The sequence below is a fragment of the Apus apus genome, chromosome 1 (assembly GCF_020740795.1).
Source record: "Apus apus isolate bApuApu2 chromosome 1, bApuApu2.pri.cur, whole genome shotgun sequence".
Classification (NCBI taxonomy): Eukaryota; Metazoa; Chordata; class Aves; order Apodiformes; family Apodidae; genus Apus; species Apus apus.
Window position 1 is genome coordinate 131,602,820 of NC_067282.1, and position 17,288 is coordinate 131,620,107.

The following is a 17,288-nucleotide window of genomic DNA, read 5'->3' on the forward strand; positions in this document are numbered from 1 at the left end:
TCAGTCCTATTTAAAATGTCAAAAATAGTAACTTTTAAAAAACAGCCTGTAGTGCACCACTACTGCCAAACTATAAATCCCTGCCATCAGTTACTATTTTAATTGCCTAGTTAGCAAATATTCCTCATGTGTGTACACTAATATGCAATACACTGCTTGAAGTAAACATGGCAGTAAGACATGAGTTTGATAGAGCTTGCCAAGTCTGATAAAATCTTGATTCTGCTATTAATGTATTTAATATATTACACATATATAAGGCCAAAGGACTTATTTTCCTCAGTCCATTTAAAATTAGGACCAGAGAGAAGGAGTTATGACTTACTCATTATGTCCAGTTGCTACAGTGCACTTAGTAGTACCTGCAGCAAGAACCTTACAATTCACACCAAATCCTGCTGCTTTTCCCTCTTTGTATTTTAAGAATTTATCATTGGAAGAACACTGTGTTATTCTATCAGAAGATAGCCTAGTTCAAGCTTGTGTTCATTTATGCTGTATACCTGCACTGATATCAAGCAGCCTTAATTTATTTGGACCTTATGGGGTGGAGGAAATGAGGAAGTAAGTTTTCATTAAGCCTTGGTGCCACCAGGAAATTATGAAAATAGAAGATTTGGTACTCCATTGGGATTTAAATAAGGTTTTAGCTTAACCTCATAAAAAAAGCCCCACCCTTCTATTTACCTGGAGATTACAAAGGGATTTTGGAATTCTAAGACCGAAGCTCCCTCTTCAAGGCATTTAAGCATATACTTACAAATAAGCAGTTGAGTAAACATTTTGCTTGTCTGAGAGCATAGAATATGTGCCATGAAAGGGGTGATAAGCTAGGTCAGTACTCCTATGCTCCTTCAACAGCTTTGGGAACCAGATGGAGGAAGCCACAAGGCACTGAAAATTTGAACTTTTTGTTACAGGATCACAATTTGCTTCCCTACTCCCTACCCACTCACATTCTTCTAGATCAAGGACATGTCTAGATAGTTGTTCAGGCAGATGAAAGTGCATTCTTGCCACGCTGCAAGCTGACTCAGAAGCTGTGTGAAGTTATTTCACGTTCTTCTGAGCCTCATAAATAAAGACCCTGCTGAAAGGTACATCATATTAGCTTGGGCTTCGTGCCTGATTTAGAGAGTTTGCACCTAGCTGAAAAACAGAGGAAGACTCCAAAGTACTTTCTGTTAACAGAAACACATATATACATGTATGCCAACTACAGGAGCTTGTGGTTATAACCAGTGCCTTACTTCATAGTAAACGTAAAGGGGTCATGAACCTCACAGAAAAATACTAACTCCAAGAAACCTTTGTTTTCAGTTTACAATCTACTGAAATCCTTTGTTATAACTAACAGGCAGCAAGCTCAAGCAATCATCCAAAAAACCTATTTCTTTAGCTTTTTTTGATATTTTTTTTTTTTGGGGTAGCCATTTAAAAACTTGATTCTCCTACACTAATGCTTCTGCACACAAGTATGAAACTTTGTGTGCTATTATGTCAAAAGCTTTTGTAATCTCTACAGAGACATCATGTCAAGACAAAGTCTCTTTGTCGACAGCATCACTAACTTTGCAAAACCCAGTGTAGCCTGCTTTAACAGGATCTTTAAGGAGGACAGCAGGAAAAATACCACAACCACTTCTTTTGAATGAGGCTGGAAAAGAAGAGGTGTAAGAGGTGATGGAACTACCCGTAACGCACCACTGGCATTCACTGAGACTACTGTAAGAAATTAGTAATGTCAAGTGGAAGGCTTGGCTCTGAGCGTGACATTTGACCAAGACAAAGAAAACAGAATCTCTTCCGTGAATTTTCAAGAGAATTGTGAATGCTATCTGTCTAGCAGTAACAGGTTTATTTTTCCAGGATGTGACCTCAAACACCAGTTTGAGTCACTCCCCCACACGCAGCTGTCGGAGAGCTACGTCTGGAAGGAGCCCCTACTCCAAAGGCAGGCTGGGGTGCAGCTCAGGGTAGTTCCTCATGGATAAGTCATGAGGAACTACCTCATTGCGTTCCCTTCTCCTTTCTGCTCATAATAGGTTGAACAGGAAAGTGAGGAGCAGCAGTGTCCTGACAGCCTGGAGTCAGTGAGGGGAAGCAGCACATCTGTGGCACGTGGCAGGCTGGAGGACGATGAAGAAATAAAGGAAAGAAAAGAGGGGACAGAGCAACATGTGGAAGAGACGTGATAACTGTCATGACATGGCACATTTAACAGGCAGCCTCCTATCACCATGTCCCAGGCTGCTGTGCCCACACACCTCTGTGTGTGTGTGATGTAGGGAGGGTGGGAGTGTGTGATGTATGTGTGTGCACATGCATGTGTGTGTCTGCATCTGCATTTGGGGTAGGGGATAGGAGACTGAATGAGAAAAATCTCAGCCTTGCTTGTGACATACTTGTAACTTTCTATGCACTGTGGGTCACACATTTACAAGAATGCCTTTTTGCTTCTGGTAAAATCAACCACAGGAAGGGCAAGGAAGGATGTAGTGGTGGTAAAATGCAGAACCCACCATCACCCTGAAGAGTGCAACGACAAAAACTGAAAGTCTGAGCTCCCCAAAATAAACTGTCTGTGTTTGAAGGCAGTAACAGCAAAAAGAGGAACTCCTGGTCTTGATTCTGCTGTTACAGAGGGACAAAAAGCTGTAACTACAGTCAGTGGTCACAAGCAAGCATCAGGAAAGTGAGCCACAGGGGTTGTAGAAAAAATAGAAGTCAGATGAACTGTGAAACTATAAGGAACACAGTAAAGAAATATTATGTAAATCAGGTCAGCTAAACCAAGTGGAAAGGCCAGCACCAAAAAGCCATTTTGACACAGCAAAGTGTAAGAGGGTGTTTGGAGAGTGGAGCCAGCAAAGGCACCCAGCAACAATGCCCTTACTCGGGAGGGACCATGCTTGTATCCTGCCCATCCCAGGGTGAGCAAAAGGGCACAGACGGAAAGAGTTTGGGGTCAAAGATCAGCAGTCTTGTGCCAAAAATCATAGCTTTTAATTATCAGAGAGAAAAAGGCCCCAGATTGCCTCCCCTTCCATCGCTTTGTTTTGGTACGGGGCTTGACACGGGTGCAAAGCTATTATAAACAGACACATGTGCTGTGTTACAGAAATGCTAGAAGAGGAAAACCATTCCTTTTTCTAAAAAAGATGGATATTTTTACAGCATACAGAGCCAGTCATGCCATTTAGTTCTACAGAACAGGAAGCAGCTCAGTAAATTACTGCCACGAGCCTTATGCAACCAAAATCCTGAGTACAGATCAGGCATTTGGAATAGCTGTGGAGTGGCTTCACAGGCCTCCCCAGCATGCTGACTGTGTATCTATGACAGAGCTTAACCTACACCTCTGCTAGTGAGTGTACCCTTGGGAGTGACCTCTCAGGTAAAATGACCCCAGCAGTCACTTTGTATATAGTTTTAGGCCTATATTCTACTCCCCAAACTTCATTTTCCATTGTCATGAACCCTCTTAAGTCACCACACACAAAGTGTACGCAGAAGACATAAAATACCAACATTTTGATGTGGCAGGCATTTAAATTTTCAAGGAGTAAATAGTCATACAGGTAGGGTGCTACAGATACTTTCTAAAAATGCTATAATCTTTGGTGGGTATCTTATGTACCTACAGTGCAAGACTGGAACATGGTCATCCATAGTAACAACCCAATAACAAGACATTTATTTAAATGTGCTGCAAGCACATGAGCATAATTTAGTAACCGTTTTTCCATTCCTTGCTTGAAATAAACACTGCATAATATTAGTGTTAACTATAGACTGCTTTTTTTTCTTTTTCCATTGAGTATCCAAATCCTAACAACAATTAATAACTATAATGATCTCACCTCTGTGCCTGGCAAGGTCATGGAGCAGATCCTCCTGGAAAGTCTGCTAAGGCACATGGAAAATAAAGAGGTGATTCGTGACAGCCAACATGGCTTCACTAAGGGCAAGTCATGCCTGACCACTCTGGTGGCCTTCTACAACAAGGCGACAGAGATGGTGGATGGTGGCAGAGCAACTGATGTCATCTGCCTGGATTTGTGCAAGGTGTTTGACACTGTCCCACATGACATCCTGGTCTCCAAACTGACAAGGCATGGATTTGACAGATGGACCACTCGGTGGATAAGAGATTGGCTGGATGGCCACACCAGAGAGTTGTGGTCAATGGCTCAATGTCCAAATGGAGGCAGGTGATGAGTAGTGTCCCTCAGGGGTATTTAACATCTTTGTTGGAGACATGGACAGTGGGATGGAGTGTATCCTCAGCAAATCTGCTGATGGCACCAAGCTGTGTGGTGTGGCTGACACCCTAGAGGGAAGGGACACCATCCAGAGGGACCCTGACAGGCTGGAGAGCTGGGCCAGTGCCAACCTCATGAAGTTCAACAAGGCCAAATGCAAGGTCCTGTACCAGGGTCAGCACAACCCCAGGCACAAATACAGGCTGGGGTGAGAATGGTTGGAGAGCAGTCCTGAGGAAAAGTACTTGGGGGTGGTAGCAGATGAGAAGCTCAACATGAGCCACCAGTGTGTGCTGGAGCCCAGAGAGCAACTGCATCCTGGGCTGCATCAAAAGAAGTGTGGCCAGCAGGGCCAGGGAGGGGATTCTGCCCCTCTACTCTGGTGAGGCTGCACCTGGAGTACTGTGTACAGTTCTGGAGCCCTCAGCACAAGAAAGATATAGACCTGTTGGAAAGGGTCCAGAGAAGAGCCACCAGGATGATCAAAGGGCTGGAGCACCTCTGCAATGAGACAGGCTGAGAGAGCTGGGGTTGTTCAGCCTAGAGAAGAAAAGGCTCTGGGGAGACCTTATAGCAGCCTTCCAGTACCTGAAGGGGCTACAGGAAAGCTGGGGAGGGACTTTTCACCAGAGAAGACAGTGACAGGACAAAGGGTAATGGTTTTAAACTGAGAGAGGGGAGATTTAGGTTACATATTAGGAAGCAATTCTTCACTATAAGGGTGGTGAGGAACTGGAATGGGTTGCCCAGGGAGGTTGTTGATGCCCCATCCCTGGAGGTTTTTAAGGCCAGGCTGGATGAGGTTTTGTGCAACCTGGTCTAGTGGTAGGGTTTCCTGCTCATGGCAGGGGGGTTGGAACTTGATGATCTTTAAGGTCCCTTCCAACCTTAATGATTTTATGACAAATGGGGAGCACTCCCTGACCCTATCTGTTTATTTCTCCTTACTTAGGAAAAACTTTTTTTAAAAATTTGGACCTTATGTGGCCAAATGCTAGAATTTATGATATAATAAAAAGTGGTCTTTACTTTTTTCATGAAAAAAACCCCAATTTTTCAATATTCTTAACACAACAGAAAAATAAATTATTTTTATACCAACAGCTCTTAAGAATTAATATGCCATTAAATAAAAAATTTCAGGGTCCATTTTACCTTTACCAGTAGAGAAGCAAAAATTATCAGAAAAAAGCCTGAGGTCATGACAACATAATTCAAAAGGAGAAAGCAGTGAAAAGCTCCAATTACTCTTACTGGGTAATTAATATATCTAAAATAATATTCATCTTCTCAATTCAAGTTCAGTTGTTATCACAAGTGAAGCTACTATTTAAACACACCAGTAAGGATAACTTGATGTATTATTTGATTGATACGAATGAGCTGTTGATGTCAAGAGAAGACAAAGCTAAGTGTACGTTAAATCCTTTGCTCTATGTCATTAATCATACAAACACAGCCTACCAAATCCTGTAGAGTGCCTACTCACACAGTGAGACTGCTCACTTGTCCTGCTCTCAGCAACTTTCCAGACCAAGTCATGTTATACACAAACATAGGCCAGAATTAACAAGAAGGGAAAACTCCCCTTTTTGATTAGACAGGTTTTGTGCAGAGTTTAACCACATAATACTTCTTCTGGAAGCAATCATACAAAAAGTAAGACAAACCTGATGTGCCAAAATATAGATATTATGGCCAACATCTTTTGGGGAGATGCCATCATCTCCATTCTCCTCCTCGTGGTCACATTCAAGGCCTTGGTTATATGCGTTCTTCATCACATCCACCTGTAACACAAACCCAACCAAGGAGAGATGAAATAACTGTTGTTCTCAGGGAAGAAGCACTGAACACTGTGTTTGAACATGCTCGCTTTGTTCAGCTCAAGCCTGGATGGGTGCCCTGCAACCCTTGCAAGAGTGAGCACTCTGAGAAACGCTTTCTGAATAAAGAAAAGCTTGAAGTATTTATGAAGTTCCAAACTGCTGTATTTCTCATCAACAAAACTCCTGTAACCACAAAAACGGAACAGGGACATTGAGCCTTTCTGAACAGGCATTTTCACAAGTGCTTTTAAAGATTGATCTACAGGTACCACTGGTAGAGCCTTGCAGCACGTAGCCATGATCTCTAGTCAGCCAGCTGACTAGAGCTGGCTGCAATGTCACTCAGCATTCTCTGCACTGTTTAACAGAAAAAATCACTAAACCGAAAAGGAAAGGAAGACACAGATCTGGGCAGGGTGTTGAAGTAATTAAAAATATTCAAAAGCCTCCTACAGGACCAACAGAGGGAAATCCACTGTTCCCTACACAGGCCTGATCCTGCAGTTGTACCTAGGGATGGTGTCATCATGCTGACGTGCCACCATGATGGCTCCCTGAAACCAGCAGGCCACTGGGCTCTGCCCAAGTACAGGAGCCAATGCCCACACATCTCCCTACAAAACAGCTTCTTCAGTCACTGCTGTTACACGGTCAGTTGGATTTGAAGCAATTTCTCCAGACTTACAGTCTGTTTAAATTTCTGGAGACCTACACACATATTACGGTTGTTCCAAAATACAGCAACAACTGCTTGTAACTTCTTCTGTTTGCTCATGAGACATATATCTGTAACATACAATGTATACATATATAATTTAAATGCCTATAAACAAAGTTCTCTTAGCACTGTTTCACAAACTGTACAAGCCTAATTCCCCAGACCCTGACAAAGTGTACTTGAAGACAGTCTACCAGAGTATGATAATTCAGTTAGGAAACAATTACAGAAAAGTGCTTGGAACGGATAAAAATAATGAAGTCGTAAAGACTGAAATCATGCTTGCTTGATCCTTTTAAAGTGCATTTTGTGAATTAGTACTATCCTGATACATCATGTCATTACACGCTGCCAACACTTTTCAGCTTAGATGCAGATAATTTTAAAAATGTTTTTATGACAGATTTTTTTTTCAGCCAAAAGATTGATGAATATTCAGAAGTTTTCTCACCAGTTCTCTTGGTCTCATGTTGAAAAGGATTCTTTCTGCATTCTCACTGTCATGCCTGCTTTCCATAATAGCCAGTAAAAGCTTGGAGGCATTGTTCTAGAGATAAAAAAACAAGTTAATGCAAATTTTAATATCTATTTCACGCATTAACAATCCTTGCATTTGTTTTAATTGAGATTACGAGGACCACTTTTTTAGCAGATAAGATTTTAAACTACTCACATCTTTTATTTTACTGACATATTTAATAGGGTTTTTTCCCCATTTTAATGTCAGCATACTGTCAGACTAACTAACCTTACACACTATATTGGAAGAAATATTTTAAATATTGAAAAATATTCAACTTCAATGCAGAGTTTTTTTCTATACTATGCAATCAAGAAAATCCTATTTCCTCCTCTTATTGCCCACCCAGTGATTTTTGCCATTGCTTTCTGTTAAAACGGTACTCAACATTGGTAATTGCAAAATGCATCACACAAAAGGTTTCATCATTCATAAGGAAGTTTTCCTTACCCTTTGGTTTTTATGAAGTCTGACCAGTTATTATTTGAAAGGCGGGAAAGTGTTTTCAAGCATTCCTGGAATTATGTTTCACTACCAACTATTCCAGGGGGGGAATGTATAAAGATATACCTTACTTTGTCAAATAGCTGCTTTTCACTGAGGCCTCTCCCAAGAATTAAATAGCATGAGCTGTAGCAGTAGTAACCCAGTAATGCCTTAGACTTCAGAGACCTGTCTGACTCCCAGTTAAAACAGATGCTGTGAACAGGAGGGGAAGAACGGGTTTGGAGGCTTGACTGCTTTCTGGCAGAGAGTGGTTGCCTTGGTTCACCTGCCACAGCATCCCCCCCATCATCCTCAGTTACAGATCAAGCTGTGTGAATGCATGGAAGTCCCATGATGTGGTAGGGGCCAGTAAAACTCTCAACCCACCATAAAACCTCTTTCTCAGCTGCTTATTGACTGATGTCAGCAATTCAAACTGAAATTTCTCACAGTCAGGGTGTGCCTCAGACAATTAGTATGGATCATTTTGCAGGAAAAGGGGTTCAGCTGCTTTTAGGACTGAGGCAAAACCAAAGATGTTGCTTTCTGCATGTTCAAGCAACTTCTGTTTTAAGCAGCCTTTGTATTTCCAAGTTTTGATAGCAGAGCTGACAACCTGAAGCACTAGAGGCCAACATGACACAATCATGCAAGTTGTAGTCCCCAGGGCATCCTAGCCAAATCTGTCCAACTCGTGAGCCTTTTTAAAAAATTACAATTTGAATACTATACTGTAGAAACTTGTTGGAATTTCATAGCTAAATCCCTCAGAGTTTATTCCTTGTGGGCACAAAATCACAACAAAATTACGCAAGTTGGATCACAAAATCCCACATTTGAGGCTCTCCTTTGGACTGAACTTTCAGCAGACCCACTCCCTGCTCAAAGCAGCTTGCTAAGGGCTGTGTCAAGCTGAGGTCTGAACACCTCCAACTGGAGAAATGTAGGATTAAAGGTCAGCAGCAGGAGGAAGGAGAAGATGGAAGGAGAGTGGATTAATAGAATGAAGGTTTATACATAACAGGAGAATGAGGATCTTCTAGGAGAGGAGACTCAGAGTTGACTGAGAAGCCAGGAGAGAGGAGGTGGAGGACTCTGGGTCATCAACAAGCAGCTTCTTGCTTGTCGCTCAGCAAAAGTGGCATTCCATAGCTTAGAATTAAAGGAGGCAGGCACATCCTTCAGTTGTTTTTTTTTTCCTCTCTGATCATTTGCACTTGACATTGAGACATTAATTTGACTACTTGCTCCTCCTTTTCTGCATGCTTTGACACCTTAGAATCTGATTTCCATTCCCAGATATCAATGAGGAAAACAGGTCCATTACTCCAAAGATAAAGTTCTTCATAACATGTTGATCATAGACTGGTTTGGGTTAGAAGGGACCTTACAGATCATCTAGTTCCAACCCCCCTGCATGGGCAGGGACACCTCCCACTAGACCAGGCTGCTCCAAGCCCCATCCAACCTGGCCTTGAACACTTCCAGAGAAGGGGTCAGCCACAACTTTCCCAGGCAACCTATTCCAGTGTGTCATCAACCTTGTAGCGAATGACTTCTTCCTAATACCTCACCTAAATCTACCCTGTTTCAGCTTAAAACTGTTCCCTCTCATTCTATCACTACTTGTAAGCAGCCCCTCCCCAGCTTTCCTGTAGGCCCCTTCAGGTACTGGAAGGCCATTATAAGGTCTCCCCTCCCCAACTCCCTCAGCCTGTCTTCATAGCAGAGGTGCTCCTGCCCATTGATCATCTTCATGGCCCTTCTCTGGACTCGCTCCAACAGCTCCATGTCCTTCCTGTGCTGGAAGCAGTACTGCAGGTGGGGTCTCACGAGAGCAGAGGAGCAGAATCACCTCCCTTGACCTGCTGGCCATGCTTCTTTTGATGCAGCCCAGGATACGGATGACTTCCTGGGATGCCAGCACACATTGCTGGCTCATGTTGAGCTTCTCAACTACTAACACTCCCAAGTCCTTTTCCTTAGGGCTGCTCTGAATCCATTCTCCACCCAGCCTTTATTCATGCTTAGTACTGCAAAAAAATCAGTTATCAGGTGCTACAAACAGGGCAGCCCAAAGTACTCCTGGCTTTCATTTCTCATTACCTAGGTTCCCATCTCACCTCCTCATATGTATTTTGAAAAAATACATTAAAATATGAAGCAACTAGATGCAGCAGAGTAAGGTGTTAGGAGAAAAGCCAAAAAGACACCTGTATTAGACTTCCTCTACTGACATAATCTCTATCCTACCACTATACAGAATGTCAGATATTGAGGTCACACTGTGTGCCAGGGCTTAAATACTAGTCAGTAAGGAAGGCCAGGGGGTCATCATCAAAATAACAAGAGGCAGAACAGAACATTGGGCATCTGTGCACTCAGTGAACACTGTCTACCCTGCTCACTAAATTATTTGGGAGTCCAGTCGAAAATATAATCCATGAAAAAGTAATTAAATAACACATCACAAACTATATGGAAAACAAGCTAAATTAGGATGGCACGGGAAAATATAATTCTGCATTGTCTTTGCTTTGGTTGGGGGGGTATCAGTTCAGCAAATAATGTTCCCTGAACATTGTGTCTGAACCTGCTTGCGTGTGAGAGTGCCTGAGTCTATATACTTTGCATTTTGTATTTTTACTGCAATTTAGGTATATCCAACCTCAGAGTTTCCTATGAACACTGACAGATTGTCAATGTGGAACATTAACTGGTAAACACAGTGCTACATTATTTCGATGTGGTGCCACTCAAAATAAAAGCCAGTAACTTCTTAATTTGAATCTAATTCTTGACATCACAACTGGCCCAGCACTGCATCTAGTTCTGGGCTTTCCAGCAGGAGAAAGATACTACAGACTTACTGAAATAAGTGCAGTAAAAAGCCATAAAGGGAATGGAGGATTTTTCTTTTAAGGAGTAGCTAAAAGCTGAGACTGTTTAGCCTGGAGAAGAGAGGGCTCAGAGGGATCTTATCAATGTACATAAATACCTGATGTGTGGGAGCCAGACTTCTCTCGGGAGTGGCCAGTGAGAAGATAAGTGGAAATGCACACAAATTAAGACATATTAAGTTTCATCTAAACACAAGAACTGTGAGGGTGATCAAACACTGGAAAAGGTTGCTCAGACAGGTTGTGGAGTCTCTAACTGCAGAGATATTCAACTGGACACAGTCCTGGGAAACCTGCTCTACTTGACTCTGCTGGAACAGAGGGTTTGACAAGATGACCTCAAGAAATCCCTTCTAACCCAAATAACTCTGTGATTCTGTAAAATCAGAATAATTTCCACAGTTTGAACCTTTGGCATCATTCAACATAATTTAAGTAAGGGTAAGACATATATAATAATCTATGAACAGGGCCAAACTGGTCCATGCAGCAATATCACTAAACTGTATTTTTGGTTATTACATAGAAAAGATGTTCTATAAACATTTACCAGTTTCATGATGATGACAAATCAAAATGGCACTGGAGTTACTGTATCTAGGTCTTTACTGGGATTGAAATTTGGACTTCAAAAGAACTGTCTGCCTGTTCAAAGTTAAATGTCTGCTTAAGTGTTTTGCTTGAGGGAGGCCTGAATAACAGTGACATTCAGAAGTGTAATTGCAGTTATTAAAATCATGTGTAAAGTACTGTTGAGTCAATGTGTCATTGTACATGATATACAGCTATATTAATTATTTTATTAGACATGCATAATGTTGCCAATATGATGCAATGCAGCTACCACAAACTATCTGCTGGGTTTGGGGAGGAAATAGACCATCTGCAATGGAAATACTTCATTTGGAAGGCAAGAAAAGGCAATAAACCAAGGCTCCTCCTGGACAAGTTCTACTCTGCTTGGCAGACATCATAACTGCAGAGCTCCCCTCTGCAAGTAATGGCACACAGGCCAGAGAAACTCATCTACAAGCTTATCCAGCGCTCCAGAGAATACACAACAAAATTGCAAGCCCTCCCACTCTGCTCTTCACCTTTCCACTCTACATTTTGTCCTCCCCCTCAGAGGACACTGAGAAGGGAAATAAAATGCAATTTAGTTTAACCTTGTTTTCAACTTTATTTGACATTACAGGCCATCTGATGTATAATTTATTTTTTTTTTCACATCTTCAACTCAAGGAAATTTTTAAGAGCAGAGAATGCCTGACTTGTTACATGTCTGTACTGTGCTGCCATTTATCAGTCCCCTGAGACTTTATGTCCACAATATAGACTCTTCACGCTAGATATATCATGCCTATTTCACATAATTATTTCTTTTTTTACATGGAGGGCATACTCCCAAACACAACAGTGACTCAAAAGGCCTGTGGTAGAGGGCCTAATAAAGATTCAGAAGCTGAGCTGAATTAATTTGCAACATTTGGTGTCAAAGGTTTCTTAGCATATAATGCTATGGTAAGATCAAGTAAATGTCTGGTTGCCTAGACCTCTTGTTTAGGTATGTCTGCCATTATTACTCAAATTTAAATAAACAAATGTACATTTACTGTACCTTTAGCTGAAGCACCAAGTCCATACAGTATTTGCCAAGAGGATTTATGTCATTCAAGATGAGTGCAATTATAATATCAATCCCATTAGACTCATGAGTGGCAATGCAAGTCTGCAAAACAAGAGAAGAGAAAGGAGTTGGGGCAGGGGTAGATGCAGGGAAGAAGGAGGAAAAACGGGGAGACAGGATGGGTGGAGGGAGGGAGAGAGAGAAGATGCACATCAACAAATTTCTAAATCAGGGACCCAGAATTTGAAAGATGAAAGCAGAACAGCCTAAAAATATGTCACAGGAGGTGGTGGGGGAGACTGGCTTAGTACAGAACTAACCTCAACACTGCCAGTAGTGAAGGATACAGCCGGAAAATAAAAAGATGGTGCAAGCTAAAATATGCTTGCAGTGAATCTTGCAGGGTTTGGCACCAAGTGGTCCAAGTTTGCAGCAGCAGCAGCACACAGGAACACTCCCAAACCATTCTATGACTCTATGTATGCAATGTACTTCTATAACCACAACTTGAAATCCAGTGTCACAAGGTGAGGTTAAAACCATTGGCCCACTGACATAAGACATTAAACTCTCTCCAAAAGGACTGGATGTAGGCAGATATACTACAGAAAGAATCTGTATTGAGTTCTGACCTAAAAGGACTGCTCAGGTCTTAGGCAAGCTTGAAGTGTGTTAAACCCAGCCATAGCAATTGCAAGTGAATTTATGTTAAGAACACTGGAAGGTTTACAATAAGCACACAGATACCGTACTTTCAGGTATGTTCTTCTGCAACGACAGATTATTTGAGTCCTACCTGATTTTCATGGCATGGACCTTGGCAATACTCAGTCAAACTTTCCAGCGTCTGATTCACAAGAGCCACGTTCCTCTCATTGATGTAAAGCCCCAGTAAGCCCAGTCCGCCTGTTGTGCTTCCACAGATACAGTCCAAAAACTGAAGGGTCTCACAAACAAGGTTGTAATTTGTTTTATTGTTCTGATGTCTTAAAAAATTCTGGTGGATGGAGAAAAGGAACACCAAAAAACAACAAAACCCCAAAAGTTAGAGTCAAGTCAAACACACAGTCTTTTTAATGTAGATGTTAAAGTGAACAATTTATGACCACATGACCACTGTACCTTAGTGCTGAAATACACTACACTGTAAAAAACATATTATGCCTTAGTGCAGCATTTGAGAGCCATTGCCTGATTAAATCAGTAGAGAAAATAGGGCTTACGAAAGTAAACTTTGCAAACATCTGCACTGGCCTTACCTCTTATTTATGTCCTGCATATATCTCCTATCATCTTTTTTTAGTACGACCCTTCTCTTGGAAGCTTCTTGCCCTCACAGTTGAGCAGGTATAGAGGCACATTACCACTGCTCCTTCACCATGTAAGTGCAGAACAGCAGTTTAGTTCAAACCATCCCCAACACTGATATAGGGGAGGCTGCTGGACACAGCACTGAGATATATTTGCAGAAAATTCATTTTGCAAAGGTTGTTAAGGGGACAGTAATTTATACCAGAAGAACTGATAGCAGGGACACATGTAGCACTTTAAAGTCTTCAATCACAACATCTAAGGAAAATAACAGTACCCAAACTTTGCCCAGAAACTTTCTGTAGTCTTCAAGCCTGTGGTACTGGTTCCACTAGTTGTGCACAGAACTGTATTAAGGGGGACATTAGACACTTCTCAATTCCATATAACTATGCTGTGGTCCCCAAGCAATTCTGAGGACATAAACATAAGCTCCAACAGAGCATGCAAATGGTTCCTGAAAAGGTTTATTTTATCCCTTGAAACAAAAGAACACGGTATTTTAGACAATCCCTATTCTGCAACAGGGGCCAAGCACAGGCATTTGCTTCTTTCCTTATGAAGTTCCAACTCCTGCAATCCTTCTTTTGCAGCTCAGCACAAAAAACAGTTCACCTGGAGCTCTCGGTTGTGGTTCTCACACAGCAGCTGAAGAAATCTCAATATTGGCTGCATGATTGCAATGGCAGGGCTCATGATAGCTTCTTCTGCAGACTTCTCTTCTGCATTTGCAGCATCTGCTCCTGAGCCCATAAGATCTACTTCTGGGTCCATTTCTCTTCTATACACAGAGTAAGCCTTGGATGTTGCAGAAGATGCTTCTGTTAACTGTCCTTTCATACCCTCCTTCAGATGCAGGGTTGAATCCTTCACTGAAAAGAAGGTAATTTTCCTTATTTCTTAAACTCTCTCTCCTCATTTATTAAACAGTAAGAAAACAATAATAACAAATGCAACTTTTTTCTTTGTTGGTGCCTAACTTTTTGTAGACCTCTAGGCAACTTGCAAAGAATATCAAAGGAACATTGATGCAGGGTTAGCATGCTCCAAATAAACCACAAACCAGAGTGAAACAAACATTAAAACAAAAAGCCCTACTATTTCTCTCCCATATACAATAAATAATGAGAACAATGGAAGGACCACAGGGTGGGAAATCAATTCCTGTGCTTGCTCTTGTGAAATAGCCCCATTAGCAGCAGCTTCTACTTCTCTTTCTCTAAAAATATGGGTCTATATCGTCTGCTGGTGTAAAATGGCATAGCTTCAGTGATTTCATCAAAGTTAATTCCTTCTAACCAGCTTAAGAGATGGCCTATAATTTAGAGAAAAACAGGCAAAAAATGCAAATTAGCAATTCAATTAATATTAAAGCTTATTGATCAACATCAATACCAGTGGTGCAGCACATGTGGTTTGAATATAATGCACTTCTTCCCTCTTTTACATGTGTGCCTCCTTACCTCTCTTTTTGGGAACAGGTACGGTTAGGTCACTATCATCATCTTTCTTTTTGCTCCCCAAATCAATAGTGTTCACTGTTACTGTTGATCTTATCTCCTGCTGAGCAGCCTTCATGCGGTCATACAGGACTTTAAAGAACTTTTCTGACTTTTTTTGCTCCTTCAGTTGCTGATAAGTAGAATACTGCAAAAAATACATTCTTTAGATATGAATCTTCTAAGGAAGAAGATATTAAAAAAATACACTATTTTTGTGAAACAACTTATGAATAATTACTTCACTCACAGAGAACAAATGCTGGCCACTGCCTGACAAGTTCTTTCACAAAGTGATTTACACGGCTGGTAACAAAGATGGATGGTAACATCTTAACATTTGGATAAAATGGTAAACACTTCTATTTGCAGACTTTTAAATACCACAGTACAATATTACAGCTGAAGTTAAATTACTTTGTGACACTCTCCATTTCTCCAGCCATTCTGGAGCTGTAATATTCCATCTAAAATTAACAGTGAGAAGTAATTACTACTATGCAACAACAAGAGGTAGCATAAAACATCCAATGTGTAATATTACAGCTTATATAATAAACATTCTATGTACTTCACAAAGAATTGAAGTTAATATTTTAGATTATTAAGTCAAGTCCCTTAGAGTTACTGTCAAGCAGGCTGGGTACCATTTTCAACAGTTTACAAACTCTACCTAAGAGTAGAAGTCTTTTACAGCCCCCTAACAATTCATTTTAGAAAGCTGTAGCAAAAATCTCACTTTTTAAACATTTTTTGGACACTCTCTAAAGGACACAGATCATATTATCTTTTCTACAGAATAAAGACAGAAGAAGGGATGCCTCTTGTTGAACTTTTATGATCTTACAATGAGGTTATAAGCTGGTTATTCAGGCTTCCTTCAGGCAATAATGAGATATGGAGAAACGCAGAAGTGATTAATACCATCTCTCTTCTCTTATGATAACTCTGCTCATCACATAGAGTAAAAACAAAGACTCATCTTATTTGGCTAAACTTGGATAAGCGACATAATTCACAAAAACTAGAATTGGCAGTTTAAAGCAGTTATTTCCTATGGAATGGGACAGTGGTCTTCTCAAATGGTCAGTTTTTCTCTTTTTTAGGGATTTTGACAAATGTCCCTAAACGTTACCAGAAAACAACTTAATTTTTTTGCTATTATAACGCTGAAAGTATTCTAAGTTTTATCTTTCAAAAGAGAGATGTGAAATAACTATAGAGATAATGCTTGAATAGCAAAGCCCAGATTAAAAGAGGCACTGCACTGCACAGAAAGGGACAGTTGAAAAATGCTTTATTCTCCTGAAGAGTCTGCACTGTGAGATATTGCATAATCACAGGGCACATTTACATTTGTTTTATAGGGTTACATATTACACTGATACACTTTTCACAGAACTCACAGCAAAAAGATTCTTTAGATTTGTTTCCAGACTATGTGCATTTGGAAAATCAATGTGATCAAGTAAATGAAGTAAGTACCTGTGTCTGTGTATTTCCACCTTCAAGCAATGCAATACCAAGCAAAATACCTTCTGAGAAAATTCTGTCATTTTTGGTGTTGACTATAACATCGATGACTAATTCTGATGCACCTTCTTTATCCAGAAGGCACTGAATATCAAACATGGTTACCCCAGACTTATCTGAGTCTTGTCCTGAAAATCCACCTGCAAGTGAGACAAACAGACACCCCATTCATGTTTGTTTCATGTATGCATGTGAAAATTAATCAATTAATAATAAGAATTTGTCCTATGCACACAGTAGCAATGTAATAAATTCAATTTTGAAATTGTTTGAGACAAAATTCCCCTTGATACAAACAAGATTTTTGTGTGAAACTGCAATGTTAAGCTCCAACAATAAGAAATAAAAACCCGAACCATTGTTCTGTTGTAATATTCAAACAATAAAGAAGTTGGAAATGACCCTAATTTGTCCACCAAACCCCTTTTTAATTCCACTGTGTATGACCAGTGCTCTGAGACCACTGTTCAGGCCTAAGCTATACAAAGATTTTGTACTGGTAAATCCACTCTGATTACAGGTATGACCTTCTAGCTAAATGCTTTTGCCACTAGAACTCCTAGACTACTAACATCACAATAATATTATTTAAGAACAGAG

At 40.7% G+C, this 17,288-nt stretch overlaps 1 protein-coding gene across 5 annotated transcripts in view; it reads right to left on the bottom strand.

Moving 5' to 3' along the window:
- The window catches only part of ITPR2 (inositol 1,4,5-trisphosphate receptor type 2), a 270,523-nt gene that overhangs the window by 65,865 nt on the left and 187,370 nt on the right, over positions 1-17,288 (bottom strand). For all 5 annotated transcript variants that reach the window (XM_051628013.1, XM_051628027.1, XM_051628007.1 and 2 more), the window contains 7 exons: positions 16,641-16,828; positions 15,120-15,303; positions 14,272-14,528; positions 13,142-13,342; positions 12,337-12,447; positions 7,264-7,359; positions 5,936-6,055 (listed from right to left, as the gene is read on the bottom strand). In XM_051628013.1, the coding sequence (XP_051483973.1) occupies positions 5,936-6,055; positions 7,264-7,359; positions 12,337-12,447; positions 13,142-13,342; positions 14,272-14,528; positions 15,120-15,303; positions 16,641-16,828 (1,157 nt within the window). The remainder of the gene's footprint in view (positions 1-5,935; positions 6,056-7,263; positions 7,360-12,336; positions 12,448-13,141; positions 13,343-14,271; positions 14,529-15,119; positions 15,304-16,640; positions 16,829-17,288) is intronic.